The sequence below is a fragment of the Phaseolus vulgaris genome, chromosome 8, assembly GCF_051622355.1.
Source record: "Phaseolus vulgaris cultivar YP4 chromosome 8, ASM5162235v1, whole genome shotgun sequence".
Taxonomy (NCBI): Eukaryota; Viridiplantae; Streptophyta; class Magnoliopsida; order Fabales; family Fabaceae; genus Phaseolus; species Phaseolus vulgaris.
Genome location: NC_143505.1, coordinates 61824756 through 61848706, shown reverse-complemented (window position 1 = coordinate 61848706; position 23951 = coordinate 61824756). Strand labels below are relative to the sequence as shown.

The 23951-nt window shown below is 30.8% G+C and overlaps 2 protein-coding genes across 3 annotated transcripts; one reads left to right on the top strand and one right to left on the bottom strand.

Annotated features, from left to right (window-relative positions):
* Positions 1-374: 374 nt before the first annotated feature.
* Positions 375-7136, bottom strand: LOC137825985 (uridine kinase-like protein 4). Of its 2 annotated transcripts, none has more exons than XM_068631812.1 (15): positions 7109-7136; positions 5770-5930; positions 4947-5038; positions 3760-3829; positions 3284-3402; positions 2852-2948; positions 2624-2703; positions 2133-2327; positions 1940-2023; positions 1785-1845; positions 1586-1646; positions 1300-1393; positions 1148-1220; positions 955-1037; positions 375-871 (listed from the first exon to the last, which is right to left on the bottom strand). In XM_068631812.1, exons 2-15 carry the CDS (start codon positions 5918-5920, stop codon positions 698-700), a joined length of 1434 nt encoding a protein of 477 aa, XP_068487913.1. In that variant the 5' UTR covers positions 5921-5930; positions 7109-7136; the 3' UTR covers positions 375-697. The 2 variants fall into 2 exon arrangements, with proteins under 2 accessions (XP_068487913.1, XP_068487912.1); XM_068631811.1 differs by having other exon boundaries at positions 6976-7129.
* Positions 7137-13844: 6708 nt separating this feature from the next.
* Positions 13845-23232, top strand: LOC137825543 (kinesin-like protein KIN-14F). Its single transcript, XM_090294435.1, has 17 exons — positions 13845-14049; positions 14282-14456; positions 16957-17273; positions 17860-18189; positions 18345-18413; positions 18502-18726; positions 18825-18906; positions 19018-19113; positions 19191-19370; positions 19667-19773; positions 20196-20376; positions 20509-20671; positions 20924-21177; positions 21492-21655; positions 21731-21925; positions 22038-22747; positions 22858-23232. Exons 2-17 carry the CDS (start codon positions 14288-14290, stop codon positions 23018-23020), a joined length of 3405 nt encoding a protein of 1134 aa, XP_090150561.1. The 5' UTR covers positions 13845-14049; positions 14282-14287; the 3' UTR covers positions 23021-23232.
* Positions 23233-23951: the final 719 nt, after the last annotated feature.

Sequence of the window (23951 nt, the reverse complement as noted above, 5' to 3'; positions counted from 1 at the left end):
TTTCACACCACAAATTTGAAGAAGCATCCATTTTTAACAGGAAAGGACAAAAATAACCTTAAATAAAATAGGTGTACGGGTAAAAATACATTTCAGACTTTCTTTTTTAAAATATATTTTTCGATTATTATTTTAAAATATATATTTTTAATAAATGAAAATAATCTTAAATAAAATAGGAGTAAGAATAAAAATACATTTCAAGCCTTTTTTCTGGAATATGTTTTCTGATTATTTTTTTAACATATTTTTTACAGTGTTTCAGCCACATTACCTATTTTAGATTTTAATTTGTTTTTTCACTGTTCTCAAGCTACATCTTATGCAATTTACAGACTCCATATACTCCCAAATAGGGAATTCAAGAAACAGTATAACTGGAACAAAATTAGATTAAGAGCTTATATATTCATTTATGCATATAAAGTACAAATCTCTGAATTCCATAAACATGAATTTTGACAAGCCAGTAGCCCACAAAGAATAAATTCAAAGAAAATTCTGGAATAATAGTAAAAGGTAAAAAAAAAAATGCATTGGAATATTCTGAGTATGTGTCTGATTGTAAAAACAAAAGGATTGTGATCAAAATTGATTTAGAACTATAACTCAGCAAAGTCTTGATTCAGAAAATTTTAGCTCTTTTTCTCAGTGAAAGACTTCATGATATCAAACCCAAAAGGGTTGGAGAGTATAACTACTGTGAAGGGAGCACCTCCTGCTGATCATCATCTGTTCCAAAATACCGATCCCCAAACTCACCCATGCCAGGTATGACACGGAAATCTTCATTCAAACCAATGTCAATATCAGATGTCACGATCTTTATTCTTGGGAAGCTTTTGCAGACCTCATGAACACCTTGAGGAGCCTGAAAATAGGAGAGCATTATGTAAAAAATTATGATAAGATATAGTGATATAATGAGGAACCACAAACATTATAGTAACTTACTGATATGAGATTGAGAAATATAATGTTGGACTCTGGTACACCCTTCTTCAAAAGTAGAGAAATTGCTTGCACAGCCGAATTACCTAAAGATGAAATGTTATTCAAAATAAAAAATCATTAAACTAAGTATTTAACTTAATAAGTCACGTAACAAACAGTTAGCATAAAAGAAAAGATGATGAGAAATGCAAACCTGTGCCTAAGATAGGATCCAACAGCAATACATGTCTATCTGAGATATCCTTAGGCAACTTCTCATATATTAGCTGCTCAATGATCAAAGGATAGGTTAGTGACCCTGAAATGAAACAAAAGCATACATAACCAAGCACACAGATGACAAACCTGTTGACCATTGTCACCTTCTCTGTGAATAAGAATTTTCCCAATCTTGATGCCTTTGCAGCATGCTCGTAAAGCATTTTCCATACTCTCGCCACTGAGATTAGATTGTAAATCAAATTTAAGGACAGTTTTTTTCTCTAAGCAATTTGTTCTTGTTTATATAAAATTGCATTATCATCATAGGAACACATCAAACCAAGTAATAGGAAAGAAAATATTTTAGTCAATACTTTATAGCAAGGATGACAAAGATAATCATAGAAAAAAATCTGCACTAAAACGATACCTCCGGATGATGGAGACACCACACAACCTCTTACAGAAATCCACGCCACTGTAAACCGACCCTGCATTAAAAGACAAGTATCAATGTAACCATAAGAAAATAAGACACGAAACAAACTAGTTCTACTTTTGAATGTTCGAAGGAGAATGTCAACTACGAATACAAGCCAAGAAAATCATCATTGAAAAGAACAGCTTACCAGTTGGAGTGAATACTTGCTTTTCCGTAAATGGAAGATGCCCTAGGCCATGTTCTACAACCTGTTCAAGTGAGAAAAAATTCACCATTAATGCTTAAAGAAAATGTCATGTCACCACTAAAATTAAGAGCAACAAATGAACCCCGTTTACATACCAAACGAATCAAACGGTCAGAATAAAATATAAAGTCATGTTTCGTTGTTTGAGAATCACGAATCAGGGTATGCATACCCCGTATCTGCATCGAAGCAATTATCCTGATAATTCAGCCTCTAGTAGCAAAATCAAAATTTGGATCTCCAGCTGAATGGGGATGATTGAAGAAATTCAACAAAAGATAAGAATACCTGAAAAGTAGACTGAATGACATATAAGTTAGGGTGTATTTTACACAAGTCATGCTGCCCAAGCTTCGTGCGGATATGCTGTACAATCAAATCAATAGCTACATGATTATCTCTTCCACGGGGTATAATGATATCAGCATACTTCTTGGTGGGAAGAATAAAGTCATCAAAAGCCGGCTTCACAAATTTAGAATACTGCATCAAGTATACAAGAATCGGATGGTAAGATAAAAAGGAATATAATAGCCTGATTTACCATCAACACAAAAAAAAAAGACAGATCATTAAAAGATTTAATTTCATAAAACTGAGTAATTACAAGTTTTTTAACCAATGAAATTGCATAACAGTCTCTCAGCAACATGAACTAAAATAACATATACAAGTCTTGAAATGCAGTGAATGTAAGAAACACGAACGCGAAAAAAAACAGAAGATAATCAAAGTGTATGAAAATGGAAGTGCAAATGGTGTGGCTGGACAGTAGCTACCTGATCGAGCACAGCTCCAATATCACGAGCATTGTCAGCAGTATCCCGCTTAATTCTTCTCGCCAAACGAATATCAGCATCTGCACTGAACATTTCATAATGTAAAATGACAGCATAACTTAGTAGTGCAACAACAACATAAGCATTCGTTTACAAAAGCCACAGGAAACACAATAGTAGAATGCAGTACGCTATAAAAGATATATTGGAAATAATATAATAAAGGACCTGTGTCGACAAATATCTTCATGTTCATCAATGCCCGCACTCGTGGATCATGGAAAACAAGGATACCTTCCAAAATAATAACATCTGCCAGGTTTACCTGCAAAACATATTAAACCAAAATAAAATGGAAGTGTGGCAAAAAATGTATTCCATATATATTTCACTCTGCTGGAAATAATAAACTCCAGAAGAAACATATATACTGCATGATTTGGCAATCATTAATAACCAAATTATTCAAATTCAAATAAGAAAATCATTGTCATGCCATCCAATATTTTTTTTTTACTTGATCTATGCAAGTAAAATAACTATTATTTAGCATGATATAAAAACTAAAAGTAATAAACTATATCAGTCTTGGCCTGTTCTGTTAAACATTTCAAGATCAAGGAGTAAAAGGTATTAATTGAGATGGAAAATATGAGATACCCGTCTCGCTGGAAAAACACCACTTTTGCAACCCTTAAAGTCATACTTCGGAATATCTACTGCTTGGCCACACTTCAACTTGTCCATTACACGTAGCAAATGCTCAGTGTCAAAAGCTTCTGATGATATCAACAACATGAATTAGAAATAAAATAGCTACAGAAAGTCCAAGAACCATAGTTCATATATATATAAAAAAAGATAAACGCTTTTAAAGTTGCTATCATGTCAGTTATTAGGTGTATTATATTTAGTAACACTTTGACATGAATTTGCAGTGGTTTCACCAACCATGCTCATCTATAGGCTAAATGAGAGAATATTCAAGCTCTGAAACTTCTTTAACACTTTCATGTTCAAATCACTTAATTTTGAGGTAAATTATGATGTAAAACTATCAAATGTTAAAATCCTGAAGCATTTTGAGAGTAAGAAAGATGCAGTAAGGAGAGAGTAACCTTTACAATTGAACTTACCCGGATGGTCAAAGTTGTAATCTTGTACTCTTATAAGTTCCTCCTCAGTCAAATTATGGTAAAATGAATCCTGTTTTAAAATAAGTAATTCATTTATTCCACTCATCGTATCACCATGCGTACAATAAAACACATCAATTCTAATTCTGAAACACATAACCTCAAAAACGTAAGAGAAGAGCAAAGTACAAAAGGAAAAGGTTAAGATCATCGCTCAAGCAACTCACTTCAGTAGCCATAATAAATATTTTACATCGTTTAAATTCAAAATATAAGAAAAAAGTTGTCGAGGGAAGTTTAAATACAAAGAAATATAAATAATTATACCTATTTAATATTCCTAAAACGCCATTCTTTATGTGGCTATTCTATTTGCACTGTGTTGTTTTTATTTATGATATCAAGTTCCAATGGGGTATTTAAAAAAAAAAAAAAATCGAATTGAGAGTAATAAAATTGAACGATGTTAACGGACTTTCTTAATTATTATGATTTATTTTTCTTTCGGTAAGCAGTTAAATAATTTTGTTTCCAATCCGCCAAGTATAGAAAATTTCTTAAAAAGACCCCAAAATTTGACCCCGCTATTTTTTAAAATAAAAAATAAATCTATAATGATTTTTACTTTCATAAATTTTTATTTCAAAATTTAAAATGGAAAGAGAAAAGACCGAATTTTTTATATATATATATAATAATTTTTACTAATTAATTTTTATAATAATGACAAAAATAATGTGTACTAATAATTCAAATAAAAATTTAATTTTAAATTAATCATAACTTTAAAAAATACGAAGAAATATATATTGAAAATATAAATTATTTTAAATGATAAATAAACATAAATTAATTTTAAATGAAATAAAATGCTTTTTACAAATAAATATATTCTAATATTTAATATATGAAATTAATTAGATTACATTAAAAAGTAGAAAGCCCTATTACTCAGGATTCAATATATGACTACTGTTGGTGAGAAAATCATTGATATTTTTACGGAAATTCAGGGAGGAAAACATACAAATTCATGGTAAAAGAGATGATGAGAACAACAAAATGCTGAATATGAATGAAAAAAGAAATAGAGGTGAAAACAATCAATTCAAAAGATTTTTGGGATATCACAGGGACAATAACAAAATACCAAGGGAGTTCAAATATAATTTGTAGGATATAAATACCTGATTAACAAGTACAACTCGTTGGTCATGAAGCTGCTGAATAATCATATCGCAAACTGATGTCTTACCAGATGCTGCTCCACCAGCAACACCTGTCACATACACAAACGAAAAAGTAAATAGAAAGGGATTTAGAATCATAGATAACTAATAAAAATTGTTAAGATGTGAAAATAAGACATCCATAGTTGTTGAGATCTTATTTTCAAAGCTCCTGCTTCTAACTTTGAAACAAAGAAAAACTCAAGTTTGCCGGAAGCTCTAATTTATGTGTTAGGTGCTGAGGTAACCACAATTTCAAAACTATAGAATGACAAAGTAACAGGAATAATCAGGTGAAGTGATGCAAGAACCTGAAGTATGTTCATTTTGGATAATTTTACTTCCTAGAGAGGAAAAATAAATACGATTAAAATATGAATTCTGAGTTGGTGGTAGTTAATCTTTCAGAATCAGATAAACTTCTGTTTCAAGAAATTTCGTTGATCTAATCTAAAACAAAATTGCATTGAAGTACGATGTCTTGAAAGGTAATATGTTCTTCTTCACTTAACAACACCAACTCACTGGAATCATTTGCTAATGCGGGAGGAAAAAGAAAACTGGTGATATTCCTCTGCCTTAACAGAACAGCACAATTCACATATGGGGTAGTTCATAGCAACCAAATCCTTGGTATACTTAGTACCATAGTGTACATTAGATGAGGCCCAACAAACAAGACAAAGTTAATGTAACAAGTACCAACATTGACTTCCATTACACAAATAGACAAAATTATGATTTTATGACTGCGTAGGCAGCTTGGCATGAAAAAACACACCTATCACAAAAGGTTGTTTATTCATATCAGTTGCAGAAGTAGTTGGTTGCTCTGTGCCAGCGTTTCTTTGCTCTATGTCATTCATGTAAACTCCAGAAAAGTGAACCTCAGATGAAAACTCCATTAAATCCACAGCGGAATTAGTTCCCATAGGCAAAGACCTGGAAAAATAAAAGTAATTGAAAATAAAAAATATAGAGAATAGGGTTGTTCACCAGTTGGGATTGATGGCAAACCTGTTATTTAACCCAATAAAAAGATATCGGGTTGGGTTAGGCGGGGTTTCTGCATTTTTTATATCAAACTCAATCCAATCCAACAGGCTCTTGAGTAAGTTGGATTGGGTCAATATTTTGAAAAAAAAATCTTCTTTTATGTTAAAAGTTTTTCAAGTACATTCAAGATTTCACGTAATTACAAGAGTGAGTCTGAATTTGAATTTGTGGTAATCTATACAAAATCCATCAACCATGTGTTTGTTTGTGTTGTTTCGGTTTAACCCAATTAAACTCAACTCAATTCAATTGGATTAGATTGAGTCTGTGCTGGGTGATTAACAACCTGATCCAATTAACACCCTTAACAGAGAAACCAATGGCAAACAAACACTGAATAAAAGATAGAAGAATATGAACAATAATAACAGTTTTAACAGCTTTCAAATGAATGTGGCTGATTGGATGAATCAAGGCAACCATTTAACCAGAACAGCAATGCATAAGCTGGATTCACCCTCCGGAATGAAGTTCATAAAAACCTTGTGAAGGATGATTTCAGCAAAGCACTTACTTCATAAAGCAGTTACACATATAAATAATCAGCAAAGCGTTATTATATATTCCTGAACTGAGCTAAAGGACAAAAAGAACTATTTTGAAATCTATTTTTTGTTTGATACATGAAATAAACAACAAGGATTGAGGACATCATCGACGCTCCCATCCGATCCGATAACAACAAAAACACGATTCCATCAGCATGCGGTGCACGTAACAATCAGTTCAACCAGAGAAGTATCAAGGCTTATTCATTCAGCGTGCAACCAAACAAAGAAAGAGATAAATTAAAAGCGTTTGAGTTGGTAAACGCGGGCATTGCAGTGTGAAGAGAGAGGAAGCAGGCATGAATGAATGAAGGAATGAAGAAATCCAGATCCAGAGAAAAGGAGAAACGAAATGCGAAAAGGATCGAAACAGTGAAACGTACCTGTGAAGAAGAAGTGAAAGAATTATAGGAGGAAGAAAGAGGAAACGGAGAGAAAGAAAAACGAAAGAAAAGGGGAAATGAATATATAGCAGCGACAGATACGGTGGTGCACTCTCTGGCGCTGCCTTTTCACCTTTATTATCGTGCTCTTGGTATATATAGTGACGTCGATTCAAGCCATAAACAGAAACAGATAATGAAACCTTCATTTTCGGCTCTGCGTCAAATTTTTTAAATATTATATTAATAGAACTAAATATAAATATCTCCCACTATTAAAAATAAATCATGAATGCTATTCAAAATATTAAATATTAAAATTAATTATACCTTTATCTGTCTTTTATAATTGTGGAAATTTGTTTATCTTGTGAATCCCATGTTTAATAGATTCTATTAATAGAACACACTTGATTACATGTGTTTTTGTTTTGATAACATGGTTAAAGTTGTATTTATGAAACTTCGTGTCTTAAATGTTTCTGTCAGACACACGTATGATTAGTAGATTATTCTAAAGTGTTCAATTCAAAAGATATTAGTTAGATTTTTAACAACTATAATCTATGTATACGGACACTAATATGTCACGGACACGAATATACGTAAAATTTCTAAAATGTAGAATACGGGGACACAAATCTATATATTATATAATTATGAATTATATAAATTGACAATAAAGGTTTATGTGCACAAATATGTTCCAAATTATTTTTTGGAGTAAAAACATGTTTTTCATGTTCACAAAGATTTGTTTCTTATTTTATAATCATAATAACAATCTATACAATAAAGTTTGAATTTTTAGAAAATTAATGTATTTTTTCTTTTCAAAATTGTATTAGAACCGTACTAGAATTGTCAAAAATCTAACAAATATTTTTTTAATTGAACACCTCACGGATATGTATACTATTAAGTGTCATACGAATGTCGGTGTCCGATCACGCCATTTAAGAAGAGTGTCCAAGTTTCATAGACTATAATACCGTTCTAATCCAATTTAAAATATATATATATTAACTTTTTAAAAATTTAAATTTATTGTATAGTTTTTTATTATAATTATAAAAATAATAAACAAAATTATTTTAAACTGAGAATTTTTTTTTATTACAAAAATTAAAATGCACATAAATTTTTATTAACAGTTTATAAAATTCATAATTATATATGAAAAGACGTGTGACGTAGGAGAAAGGTAATGAGACAGGAGAGTGTGGTTGGTTAGTGGGTTTGTGTTGAGTTGAAAGTGGAGTCTCTAATCTGTGGGTCCCACAACAGAACACCATGTTGTGCTGTCATCAAATTTTTAGATCCAATTTCCTTTGGCACTGAATCTCACACCTTTCACTATTTTCATTTTACAATTATTTTCTCTAAATATTCATTTATTTATTCCACTATTAAAATAAAAAAAATCCCTTTTATTGGTTGAAAAATAAATATCTTTACGACTGGAAGTTTTCATAAAATTGGGATAATTTTTATTTTTTTAAAAATTAAAAATATAAAAAAGTCGTATTTCCCAATTTCATAACAACTTCATTATGAAAATATAAAATTATGTGACTAATCAACCACTTTTCACAGTTCCACCTCAATATGTCAAAAGTTATAAATTATGTTATCTTTAAACAATTTTATATTATTTCTTTATATCCATAATTTTCTCAAAAATAAACTTATTTCAGTCAAAAAAAAATTATCCCACTCTTGTAGATAATAATGTCTTCAAATATAATTACTAATAAAAAAATATTTTGAATGTATTTTTGGAAAAGATAACTGTTATAAACTAAAGCTAACTAGTTTCTAAACCACTGCAGCTCTGGTAAAACTTATGATTATGACATTGTATAAGAGATTTAATGTTAATTTCAGTCGGAATAATATATATATATATATATATATATAAAGACAGATAATAATATTCAACTGTGATCTTTTGTACTAATGACATATTTTTAACTTGTTAAATATTACTTTAAATAGTGGTGAGGAAACTTGTAGAAAAATTGTGAACTTAATTTTATAATTAAATATTTTATAAATAAAGAATGGTAGAGAGTTTAATATTTATATCATTTATAAAAAAATATTCGTAATTTTATTTAGCCTCCAATGTATTATTATTAAAAAGATTTACTTTCATATATATGTTCTATGTTTTCTTTATTTGATTCTCTAATTTAAGTAACATGATTTTATTTACAGTCATAAAGGAAAATAAATAATATTTACGAAAGCTATAAATAGTTTACTGTGAAAAGAATAAATCGTGTTAGTAATATGGTCGAAATATTAAAAGGATTTAATAATTTGAACTTCTAAACTCTCTTAATTTTCATACATTATCTTTAAAACACCAAAAATATATATATATATATATAAGAAAAAACTGAATAATAAAGTAGATGAAAAAAAACGACGAGTAGAAATGAAAACAATGAAGTTGAAGCTAAATATATTTACTTAAAAAATCAAAGATAAAACAAAAAAATTAAGTAAAAGTATATAAAAATTAAATATACTTTACCTACCATTACCTTGATTCTATAATTTGTATAAGAGTTAGTAAAAAAATATTCTATTTATTAATTTTTTTTATAAAAAATTAAACATATGAGAATAAATGTTACAACGTAAAAAAAGTTATTAATTAACAATAAATTAGTTCTATAATATTTTTTTTAACCTAATTCAATGACATAAAAAAATTTATGTAAAATTTGTTCAATAAAAAATGGTGTGACAAGTTTAATAAATAATTACTATAATACATTTAAGATGACTTTATATCATATTAAGAAAAATTTTAAATTTAATTTTATAAAACAAGGCTTAAATCGATTTATATATTATAAAAAAGTAAAGTTTAAATCGATTTATATATTATAAAATATTTTAATCTAATTAATATGTGTTTTTAATAATATTTTTTTAAAATCGTATTTTTAATTAATTAATATTGTGTAAAAAAAGTGTATAGATTATGATAAATAGCGTAGGTCATGCGGTTCCTTGTTGGGTCCCACTAGAGGGCACTCATAATGCATCATTCATCCCTTGAAACTCGAAATTGTTGAAATCGAAAAGAGTGTTATCTTCTGTTTTAGTTATATATTGCATCAAAATTATACAATTATTGTATAAGCCCAATAATTGTAAACATAATAACTTGTGTTTTGAATTCTGGATCACATTCACTGCTTCACTTTTCATATAACTACTGGGTTAAGGTTATTTTACCTAAATTTAAAACATTTTTTCTTTCATTTTTAATATAATGATGCATAAGTTATTCATTATAGTTTTTTCAAACATTTTGAATGTATGATGAAAAAAAATTAGAGGGTAGTTAAAAAAATAATATTTGAAGAGTTTAAAAGGTAAAAAAAAAATGATGAAGAACAATTTTTCTTTTGCTAAATTACTATTATATGAAAATATAAAAGTATTTAAATTGATAGTTGAGAAGTATTTTTACTGCAGATAATTGAGTAACATAAAATAGTATTAGAGAAATAAAATATTGTAATTTAACGATATTAAAAATATAAAATAATTGTAACATCCTAAAAATTAACTAGCTACTGTACTATAAACCTTTCTCAGAACCTCTAGAAGCTCCCTTTCTCAAAACTTCTAGAAAAGCTCGTAATAAATCATAAATATAAACTTAAACAATAAACCGTATATATTTTATAATATATATATAATAATAATCTTTTATTAAATTAAATTCTCATCAATAGTATTAAATTCAAAATATTATGAAACAGACCTATATTAGCTAAAACCAAAATAATATTCAATTTCAAGCATTTAAACAAAGTTCAAACAAAACATTTATTTTTCATGTAACTCAGAATATTGTGACCATGTTAACTTTATATTCATATCATCTATAATAAGGTTTTATAAAAAAAACACAAATAATTTTTTTACTTGAAACTCATTATTTTTAATCAAATTTCAACTCAAATAAAAAAAACTACTCAAAATTTATAAAAATAAAGTAAAATATTTAAATATAACCAAATAAGTTTTTTCAAAGTGACTGAAGATAGAATCATAAGGAAATGAAGAGAATAAAAAACTTCGGCTAAACCAAAATCTTAATATATTACTCTTTGAAGAGTTTAAATAGCAAGAAGGAGGTTTAAATATAGAAAATATGGAAGTTGAAATATGTTATTGGGCCTAAAAGGCTAAAACATTTTATACCAGGGACTTCTTTTTACACCCCATGCTGCACCTCATAAAAGTTAAAAGGCTGATTCTTCCTGCACCCAATCAAATTAGACCTGTACCCAATTGCGTTTGTGAAAGTACCGAATTGTCCTTAATGAAAATGAAATTAGAGTTAAGTGATTTTTGCACCCAATCACACCTCCAAGGGTTTCTCCCATTCTGCCCCCATCGTTCTCCCATTATGCACCAATGTTCCCCTATTCTCACATCCAATCACACATCGAAGAGTTTCGTTCCCCCATTGTCGCACCCAACTCGCTCGCACCCAACAGCGAAGACCAACCCAGGAGCGCTGCGTGAGACATCATCTGTGAGGACAACGACGGTGAAAAAGACACCGAAGAAGACAAGGTGAGTTTTAACATGCATATGTGTTGCGGATTGTTTTAGGCGGAATTGATTTTTGACTTGTGGATCTTTTGATGCGGAACGTTTGATTTTTGACCTGCGGATGTTTTGATGCAGCACGTAGTGGTGTGCTGCGGATGGCTTCTCTGCAGCTCAAATCATCACCAACTCAAACCAAGTTTCTCTGCACCACACCCTACACGCTTTTTCAAAATAAAGATGACAAGGGTATACTAGAGTTTTAGAAAGTTCGTCAAAATTCCAACAAATATTATTTTAAAAAATACTTCTGAATTAATTCAATAAATTCCCAAATGATATAATCATGAAGAGAAAACAAATGAAACAAGGAAAGTGAATGTCTAAAATTAATCCAATAAAAAATGTGGTGCAAAAAGAAGAGAATTTAGTTAATTATATAATTTTATCATTTGGGAATTCAAAATTTAGTTAATTTATAAGGAAGAGAATTTAAAAAAATGAGAAAGTAGAATAAATTATTATTTTGTAATATAAAATAAAATGGAATAAAGGTGAGATAAAATATAAAGATGTGGAATATTTAAATTGGGTAGTCAACGTTCGGAAAGAGGTTTGAATTTTGGAAGATTTTGGCTCTGATGTTCGCATTTCAAAATCTAACATGCCTTCATAGATTTATCACATGCCTTTATTCCTCTGTCAAACACTGGGTCCCACCCATCATTTTTCTGTAACTATTTTTAGACACTAAATTTGGTCAGACAAAATTATAAATATTTAAATCTAATTTTCTTTTATTGGAATCTAGAGAACCTAGTTCTATATATATATATACTGTATTTTTTAATCAATAAAACATTTTTTAAAGATAATATTACGATGAAAATATTTTTATATAGTGATTAATTTTAATGATATTATTTCAATGAATTTAAAGTTAAAAGCTCTGAGAAAGAAGAAAAACGAATTTTGGATATTTTGACCTTATAAATTTTATCATTCAGTACATTATCCATTTTGTAACAATATTATTTTAATATAGTTTTATCCATAATACTCTAATTATTGGTTTTAAATACCATCAACCACTTCTATGATGTTGACAAGCGTCAGTTATTCTGTATCTCTGACTACATAATTTTAATTATTAATTAAAATAAATTGTATGAGTCATTTTAAAATTTAATTATATATTTGTTATAGGAATTTTAAATATTCATATTTTATCCTCAGTTAAGTTTTAAGAATTTTGAACATTTTTAATTAATTCTTTTAAGATATTTATTTTTTCAAATATCCAAATTTTTTATATTTTGTAATTGAATTTCCGTTGTAAATTGAAATGACATTACGCAATATCTTAACACGAAAGACAATAATGATTTTTTTCATAATTATAAATGTAATTTTTTTAAATGTTTACAATGAAAATTGTATTACAAAATGCTTTTTTGATCAAATTAGAAATATTTTCTTCATAACAGAAAAATTGTAAAAGTTAAATAAATATACTAAAAAAACATTTAAATTATTTTTTTAAAAGTAATCAATTTTTGGTGACTTATGTAATACAAACACTCACACGGACACAGAGATACGTATAATATCTAAAATATACAGAAACATAGATTTATATATTATATAATTATATAAATTAATAATAAAGATTTATGGGAATAAATATGTTTCATTTTTTGTTAACATAAAGATATTTCTGTTAAAAAAGATTTGTTCCTTATTTTTGTAAACTTTACATTGAATTTGAGTTTTTAGAAAATTAATGTATTTCTCTTTTTTAAAATTATATTAAAATTGTAAAAAATCCAACAAATATTTTTTAATTGAAATTGATACGTGTCACATATCCGATAAATTTATCTGATACAGAAACAAAGACATTATTTAATAGGAGTGTCCGAAACTTAGTTGGTGACAATAAAAAATTTGTGTATAGTTATCAAATTATAACCCTTTAAAAATGATAAAAAATGGTTCAAATTTTTAAAAAAATATATAAAACACCAAATTTTCTTAAAGATATATAAAAAGTTCCATTAATTTCAAAATTAAGATACCTGAAAGTCATGAAAAACTTGAACAAATAAAAGTTTCTGAAGGCACAAACCATGTTGGTACGACGTCACTCAGGGCGAAACGTGCCGTTCGGTGGGTCCCACCGAGGACAACAGTTGCCACGTCAGACAGGACTAGAGGCGCCGTTAAGACGCCGTGAACCCCGAAGGACACAACAGTGACGGATACACCAACGTTCAAAATTCAAGGTGGTTTGTTTTTTAAAGTTGTCTCTGAAGAACTCAGTTCAAACTCTCCCTCCCATTGAACCAAACATTTAATACAAACCCTCTTCGAACGCTCGTTTTTCATTCATCAAATCCACGAGAACTCTGCTTCTCCTTCCAAACGCGCTTCTGGGTCAGATCCAAACACCCTTTTCCGTATCAAGAACAAAGCTTTACTTCCCAGGTGGTTACCTCTGTTTTATATGTATGAAATAGCCTTTTTCGATTCGAACACTTTGAAATTTTTGTTCTTAGATATGACGAATCACAGAAACTAATTGGAACACAAGAATGCTTTTCTCTTTATGCATCATTCAAGCACCGTTTCCAATGAATGTGTGACTTGATCGAGTTTTAACCGATACTGCTATATTAGGAGCTGCATTGAAGCATTTCTGCAATTGTTGGTGTTGCAGAGAAACATGCCACAGGAACCTTTAGCACACTCGATTTTCGCATCTCCTCTTAAGAGAGGATTGAATTTGAAAAGTTCAGGTTCAGTTTGTAACAACAATGAGGCTTCATACACCGTGATGGCGGAGGAGAGCATCAACGATCATGAATTGGCTCAGAGGAAAGCAGAGGAAGCAGGTATCAGCTTTTATCTTACTATGGTTATGTCATTGCACATTAGCACTGTTCTAATTGTCACCAAAAATGTTTCATCACATCTTCGAGAGCTTAAGAAAATGTTGTTTTTAAGGTTGTTGTTCCTCAAGATTTAACCAAAACTGGGAAGTGGGAACTCTGATTCAAAGCTGATTGAAACTAGAAACAGTGCCTGAACTCTGATACTATCTCTGTGTTTTGAAGTTGTTAACAATACTTTAAAAAATAAATTCATAGAATAATGAAACATGCTTGTTGCTTGAGTTCAGGCATATTTCTGGGAAAAGTTTCATTATTTGAGCTTAAATAACTATCTCTACCCCATGCTTTTTCTTTTACTATGATTCATATTTCATGCATTTAAAAATGTACCCTAAAATAAAGAACAAAGTTTTGTGGTCTCAGAATAATGTTTCTTTATAGTCACAGAAAAAGTTTTGCTTTTTTTTAACCCCATTGGTTTTTCTTAACGTTTATGATTTGTTTCTTACAATTTCTTTTCCATTCTGTGCACTAAATTATAAGTTGCACCTTGTTGCTCTGTTTAAGAAAAGGGGAAAAAAAGGGGATTGTGAGAAAGAGAGAAAGTAATAATTAGAATTAGATTAGAGAAATTAAACAGAGTGAGGCTGGAAAAGAAAAAGAAAGGGATAGAGAGGACACATGAAAAGATGGTGGAGCACAAAATTATGAATCGCATTATGAATTGCCTGGGATGTGTTGTTGTGAAATGGGATCACTCCCCCAACTCACTAGCATTCACTGGTGGCGTGGGCCTTTAGCATTCTCATTCATTTTTTTTCTGATTTCAACCATGTTCTTATAAACATATTTGATACGAGACGAACACGAATTTACGTATAATATAAATACATAAACACATATTTATATATTATATAATTATAAACTATATAAACTAATAATAAAGATTTATATGTATAAGTATGTTTCAATTTTTTTTAACAGAAAGATGTTTCTCATGACTGATTCAAAATAATTTGTTATTTATTTTTGTAATCATAATAAAAATTTAAATTTTTAGAAAATTAATGTATTTTGTCTTTTAAATTTGTGTTAGAACCGTACTAAACTTATCATAAATTCAACAAGTATTTTTTAAATTAGACACTTCACCGATACATATTCTACCAGTATCTTACTTACGAATATCGTGTCCGATACGTGTGTCCGACTTTGTTGGACCTCTCATAACTTAAGGAACACAAAAATCTATTCTATTCATGGGATATTTTAATTTTTCCCTGGTTAATGTAGGTTTAATGAAGAATGTTTAAATTTACAACCTTATTTTACAACTACTTTTATGTCATTCAAATAATGGTCTTAAGTTGTTACTTACTTTACAGTGTATTATTATTCTTTGACTTAAACCAGTAATAAGGCTTCATTTCAAAAGGAAAACAGCATGATTTTGGTGGCATTTAATGCAACAATGCTGCAATAATCATGGCTAGATTGCTTTAACTTTAACTCCAGTGCTTGTAATTGAAGTAAACATAACTCAGTCAAAAGCATAACAGTAAAAGCCATTTAGAGAGTATGAAACAGCATGTGTTTTTCTGAATCAGAAGAAAATAGACACGTTAAGTTAATAATACTAAGAATCTAACCTTTTTCTCTTTGTTCTTTTACCATTTATTTTCTCCCTCTTTTCTTAACCAAATCAATAAGTTGAAGTAATAATGCAGTGGGTAGAAGAGAAAAGAAAAAGTAAGAAACAAACACAAAGGAAATGAAAATAAAATAAAATAAAGGGAAACTTTTTTCTGTCAATATATAGAAGCATTATTCCTAGTTAATGAGTGTCTGCTATTAGTTAATGAGATTTTTTTTAACATGTTTACTCTTGCTATGAATAACAAAATATTTTTTAGAATTTAATAAAAAAAAGTATATATATATATATATTTAAATTTATTATTATTTATTTACGATAGGTTACAAAAATATTGTGTTTCAGCAACAAATCATCATCACAAATAAAAACAAATGTGAAATAAACTTCTATAAGACCATGTTAAGTATAAGTTAAAAATCTAATTTTGGAAAAGTTATCTTCACAATTTTTTTATAAATTAGCTTAGAAAGAAATTTATATGATTTTATTTATCTTTTTCTATAAATATTTACCGAAAAATGATATAATTCTAGTTACAAACTTAGAATTTGTTTAGATAAACTTTTCCGCAAATAATAAAATAAATACTTTTTTCATAAATTTAAATAAATTAGTTTTAAATTGTGAAAAAAAAAATTTTTTTTTGGGGTAAACGATGATTGTAAAATAAAATAAAAAAGGAAATTATGCATGTCATGAAGCATAAAACGATGTCGTATAGGGATTTCGCGCCATATGCATGACATGAACTGTAAAACGTTGTCGTATAGGGATTTCCCGCCATTTCTTTGTCTTGTTCAAATACTGGTTGTTTGTGTGTTGTGACATGGTGAGTGGGAACAGCTTCAAGGAGATACGAAGCAGCAGAATGGCTTGCCCAAATGGACAATGGCGCATCTTCATCTCTCTCCAAAGAACCCTCCGAAGAGGAATTCTGCCTCGCACTGAGGAACGGTCTCATTCTCTGCAACGTCCTCAACAGAGTCAACCCCGGCGCCGTCGTCAAGGTTGTCGACAATGCGGTGGTCGACAACCTCGCCCTTCCGTCTTCCGAGGGACCCGCCCAGTCCGCAATTCAGTATTTCGAGAACATGCGAAACTTTCTGGAGGCCGTCACCAACATGAAGCTTTTGACATTCGAAGCTTCTGATTTGGAAAAGGTGACCATGATCATGACCCTCACCCCTTTCACGTTTAAAGATGCTACCTTTTCTGTACTGTTTTTATGGGGTTGGGTCACAAAATACTATTACTTTGATATGCTTCAGCAATTCATATCTTTTACTCTTGGGTACCTCGCTTATGAGTATTTGTGAAGTATTAAGTCAGTGAAGTTATCAAAATTCAATAGAGCTACTGGGCTTGTTTGGAGAAACTTTTCCATAAACACTTTTAGAAGAAAAAAATTGAATCAGTTCCTCCATAAGTTGAGATTAACTTTTCCATAAGGTAGTTTGTACAATTAACTTCTCCAAATCTGATTTTTTATTCATGCATAATCTAATTTCATTTTATAGAAAAGCTGATTTTATTTTTCTCTCCAAGAAGATCTTATGGAGAAATTTCCTCCAAACAGGCCATATATGATAGACAGAAACATAATTCTTTTATGAATAAAAATGGAACCTGTCTTCTTTATTTCAATTTTAGTAATGCCCGTTTGGATTCGTAGAGTTACAAATTGTTTATTTATTCTGTTATGTAAAAACATGAGCATCTTTTTAAGGGTTTAATGTGTTTTTGTAGGGGGGTTCGTCGAGCAAAGTTGTGGACTGCATTCTGTGTTTGAAAGGGTATTATGAATGGAAGCTGTCGGGTGGAGTTGGTGTGTGGAGATATGGTGGAACTGTCAGGATTACTTCCTTCCCCAAATGGTCTCCTTCCAACATACTCGGCACTGAAAGTGTTGACGAGTCTGAGTCATCACAGTTTCTTCATCTGTCTGGAGAGGTATCCATTGAAGAAACCAAAGCTGCTAATGCTTTGACTTCCTTTTTTGATCAGTTTGGACTCAAGCTTCTCCTGGCTTACCTCAAAGAAGCTGATGAGGTTGATGATCTACCGTTGAATGCAATGGTAGGTAAGATCCTTCCCTATGAGGTGTAATTTTTAAGTCTGGAAATTTTGATTGTTGTTTGGAATATGTTGTGAGAAATTAAATTTATGTATGAAGATTCATTTGATTCGTGCGATCAGCAATCTTATTTGTGACTGGGTGAAATTTTGTGCAGGTAATAGATTCTTTGCTCAGGAAGGTTATCAGGGATTTTTCTGCATTGCTTGATTCTCAAGGCACTCAGGTACTTCTGAATTTAATGCATCTGTTTTCTCTTGCTGTGACGTTTCTGTTGTTTGAAAAGTTACCTAAAATATAACAACTCTCTGCAGCTTGGACATTTCCTCAAGAAAATATTGAAAGGTGATACTGGTTGCCTCTCTAAGAGAGAATTTGTGGACGCTATCACATTATATCCGAATCAAAGACGTAGTTTGGCATCAAATGAAAGCTCTAAACTATGCACTTGCGGTGGAAAACGCGACAGTAATCAGCGCAATGACAAATATTGCGCCAAGCATGCTGAAATAATTGATGCCCAGCAAAAAGAGCTTGAGGTATAAAAGTGGAAAATCTAATGCACTGCTTTAGACGATTTATCATGCGATCTTAGACTATCATCATTCTCTGTAATGATGTTTTTTTACTGGTCTAGGGACTGAGGTACTTCTATGAAGAGATAAAATTGGAGCTCAAACAACTTCAATCGAAGTGGGACCAAGAATTGAACAGGCTTGGTAAATAATCTGAAGACTTCTATTTTCAAAAGAAATATCCTTTGATGTGTTTAAAATCTTCTAATGTAATATTCTTTCATAATGCTGAGTTGAGTTCTATCTGCTTCTTAGAGAATCATATAAGGAGCCTTGAAGAGGCCTCCTCTTCGTATCATCAAGTTTTGGAGGAGAATCGTTTTCTTTACAATCAAGTACAAGACCTCAAAGGTACACAAGAATCCAGTACACTTTTTCAAGGATCTACTCGCATGATTTATATACTAAACAGATTTGCTGACTTACAGGAGCCATTAGGGTCTACTGTAGAGTGAGGCCCTTCTTGCCAGGGCAACCAAATGGACAATCTACTGTAGATTATATAGGAGAAAATGGAAACATAATGATTATGAATCCCCTTAAGCAAGGAAAAGATGCTAGAAGGGTATTTTCATTCAATAAGGTGTTTGCAACAAGTGCCACCCAAGGTATTTTAATTTTTTGACATTATTAGAAAATGTATAGGGCCAGCAAATACTTTGTTCTACATGATTATTCCTAAACGACTATGTAAAATGTAGTGTAAAGATTTGAAAAATAATAATGGGCTTATTTTAGACAATGGAGACTTGGTTATGTAACGAAGAGTGATAAAAAAGATGTAATGTGATAATATACCATGATATCATAATGTAATGCACTTGTTACAAATAAATAAATAATCTTTTTTGAAATTTATATCTTCTCAAGAAGCTTTTATGATTATTTTCTTTGTAATGTGCAGAACAAATATACGCTGACACTCAACCATTGGTTAGGTCCGCCTTAGATGGATATAATGTATGCATCTTTGCATATGGACAGACTGGGTCAGGAAAAACCTACACAATGGTAACATAACATTATACACAGAAATTAAGCAATCTATCACAATTTTATGCATTCATTCAAATTGGAGTGCTTTCCTCATCCTAAATTCTTTGATTTTATTGGATGCCTCATAAGAAATAACAGGATTGTTATGGTTTTGTACTGAAATTGGTGACTTTCTTTTCATGTCTAGTAGTAAGTAGTTGTAAAACATATAATGAATACTTAAAATGAAGAGTATATCATATGTTTTGCCATGGTATAAAATTCTATCAATCTTGGTTTCGAGATGTTTCTTCTCACAAAGGAGACAACTAAATTTTTTAAAACGACCTGAATGTTACTAAAAGCTCAAAGAAACTGGTTGTGTGATACTGCAATGTCATAAAATCATTCTAATATTGTCTTGTTTCTTATACATGTGTGTTTTACTGCTTGGATAGAGTGGTCCTGATCTGATGACTGAAGAGACATGGGGTGTAAACTACAGGGCTTTGCGTGACTTATTTCATATTTCAAAGGAAAGAGCAGATGCCATAAAATATGAAGTTGGCGTCCAGATGATTGAAATATACAATGAGCAAGTGAGAGATTTACTAGTCAGCGACGGCTCTAACAGAAGATATCCTTCAAGCCATACTTGCTGTATTTATATTAACCATTTTTCTCCTCTGCATATCAAAACTTTTTACAAATTCCAAAAGAAAAAAAATATGATTTAATTTTTCTTGTTCATTTCCTTGACAAGACATACATTGGATATACGAAACAACTCTCAATTGAATGGGCTTAATGTGCCGGATGCATCTTTAGTTCCGGTTAATTGCACACAGGATGTTCTTGATTTAATGAAAGTTGGTCAGAGGAATCGTGCTGTTGGTGCTACAGCTCTAAATGAGCGAAGCAGCCGTTCTCATAGGTAATAGTTCTTCATGAAAATAGATGGCTACTCTTGACAGAAAGTAGCAATCAGAAATGCAATAATATGCTAGAAATTGATTAAGAAAGGCTTGTGTATTACATATGGTATCATGAGTGTTTATATACAATTAGGGAAGCAAAATAAGCAGATTTCTACGTAATAAACAGAAAAGTAGAAGTTAACAGTATTAAGAACTCTAACCATAAAATATATTTTACTTAAGCATATTTCTTTTGCATCCATATGCAGTGTATTGACAGTTCATGTCAGAGGGAGGGACTTAGAGTCTAACTCTATTCTTAAGGGTTGTCTCCATCTTGTGGATTTGGCTGGAAGTGAGAGAGTGGACAAGTCCGAGGCTGTTGGCGAGAGACTAAAGGAGGCTCAGCATATAAATAAATCTCTTTCTGCACTTGGGGATGTTATTGCTGCTTTGGCCCAGAAGAGTCAACATATTCCTTACAGAAATAGCAAGCTCACACAAGTTCTACAAGATTCATTAGGTAACAAGCACACTTCAATAGAGAAGAGATTTACCTTTTTTCTTTGTACAAATTCCACATTATAATTAGTTAGATCAACATTAAGAGTTGTTTTTTTTTTCGTTTTTGACCTTCAACCACTATATTTTTCTAGTACAGTTTTTTTTCACTCTGTTGCTTGAGTTTGTTGTCGTGGAGTTGGGAAAAGGGTTGAGATGGGTTGATTAATATTGATATTATTAATGTATTTATAAAGCCATAGTGGTTTTCTATTTTGCATTTCCGTATATAACAACTTAACTTATGCTTTGATTTTTTTCTCTCCATATCCATAGGTGGTCATGCAAAAACTTTGATGTTTGTTCATATAAATCCTGAGCTTAATGCTCTTGGAGAGACAATTAGCACACTTAAGTTTGCAGAGAGGGTTGCGACCATTGAACTTGGGGCTGCTCAATCTAATAAAGAAACTGGAGAAATTCGGGAGCTAAAGGAAGAGGTTTGGTTTTCTGCATAACTTGAGCGGTTTTCAGTTTTCCTTGGCCAATGTTTTAATAGTTTGAACATTTTATAGATATCAAATATGAAATCAGCATTGGAGAGGAAGGAAACTGAACTACAGCAATGGAAATCTGGGAATGCACGAAATCCTACAGAATCTCAGAAAGCACCAAGAGCTGTTTCACCTTTCCGTTTGCCCAAAAATGGTACCAGTGACAGCATGAAGCCTGAAAACTATCAAAGACACATGGACGATAGAAGTTCTGAGGTTATTGCATGCTGACAAAAACTTTAATATAAATTTGTGTGAACATATATTAGAAAATTGTGTTACACTAAAGTGTAATTTGTAGTCTCTAAACCTGAAATTATAATTTCAGGCTAAAACTTGTTCTTCGGGTAAGCAAAGAAGGTCAAGATTTCCCTCAACTCATACAGAAAAGGAGTCAATGCCAAAAATGTCCATTCTGGCAGAAGAAAAATTAGTGAGCTCAGGGAAAAGTAGATCACCATCTCCTCCAGTAAGGAGGAGATCAATATCCTCTGGTAGAGGGTCAGTCATTAAAAGCAAGGTCCGAAGTGACACAGCAGAAAATCAACCAATATTAAAGCATCTTCTTCCATCTAGAGTACTAGTAAATAAATCTCTTGTCACAATGCCAATGCCCTCCTCTATAGACAATAACTCAAGGGTGAATCTGCATTCACAGGAGTCAGTGAAGCAAGATCGCACTAATGAAACTCTCTTCAACAACCTCCAGAAGATAAACTCCCGAAAAGTTAATCAAGAACATGAAGAGGAACAACTCAAGCAAGCTGCTCTTGGTGTGGTAAGACAAGGTGGAACTAGGAAAAACAAGGCCAAGGTTAAGCCTCATCAACAGTTTCCCTTTAGGATTCAAAGGCCTGATATGATGATACCTATTTCTGACATGGAAATTGGCCGTGATATGATCGTGGAAGCACCTCGAAAGAGCAATTATTGTGAGCCAGAAAATGATATAAGCCTAATGGAGTCTGCAGTCCACGGTGTTAATCTTAAAAAGATAAACCATAACATCTCTAGGAATTTTCAGAACATTGGATCAAGGTAAGGATCATTAAAAAACTATACTCATTTCTTTGTGTCTTCTTATTGAAAATAACATTATTCATAGAATCATAGCCTGATTGATAGATGAGCCATTTTGTCTTTTGCAGAGGAATAGTCCAAGCAGCTGAACCATTATTGTCCAGCAAAGTTGAAAATAAAATATTTCAACATGGTTCAGGACGCAATCTTAAGGAAGGCACCAACATTACATTGCCTGAATTTAGAAGGAGTCGATCTACTCCACGTGGAAAGTTTTCTGTTTTATCTTGAGGATTTCTGATTAAAATTTGATAATTTTTTATTTATTTTTGTACAGTGACAACTATTGATGTGCATGTTGGAGTGCTGGTTCACATAATTTTGTTGACCTTCCTCTGTTTTCATGTTATGCAGCTCTTTTGTAATTTAATTTTTTGTATGTCAACATACTTCTGATATCTTGAGGTGTCATGCTGCTACATGGATAAGGTATCTTTACTGCATTTTATGCATTCAGCTCCCCATTACAAATTCAACAAAAGTAACGGAGGAACTAAAGAAAAATATTGAAAACCTTGTACAATTATTACAATTGTACTTGGTTGTATATGTTTTTTACTGTAATTTTTTTATTTAGTCTTTCGTTGCACATTATCAGTCAAATTATATTTATCCTCTACCTTGGAATTAACGAATTATGATCTCTATAGAACGCTACATGTGTACTTAATGGTGATAAAATGGAGAATTAACAAAGTGATTTTTTTATAAAGTTTTAAAATGAGTGTCGAACTATGAGTTTCAGACACGTCTCTTAAATGACGTGGCTGTGTCAGACACACATATCGATGAAAGTGTATAATTAAAAAAATATTTACATTAATTTCTAAAAATTTAAATTTATTGTATAAAATTTTATTATGATTATAAAAATAAATGAACAAATCCTTTTAAACCAGCTATAAAAAACATCTCTCTACTAAAAAAAATTAAAATATATTTGTGCATATAAATCTTTATTGTCAATACATATTTTTGTGTCCGGATCGTATTCATGTCTGTGTCTATGCTATATAGATTTCCAATATGATAGTTGATAATGAATCGTTTCTTATTTTTATAATAAATTTAAGTGATTTTCTCAGAGCACCCTATATTTAAATTAGTCCCTGATAACATTTGACCAGCTCCTTCCTTTGCTGGTTTTTTCCAAACGTGACAT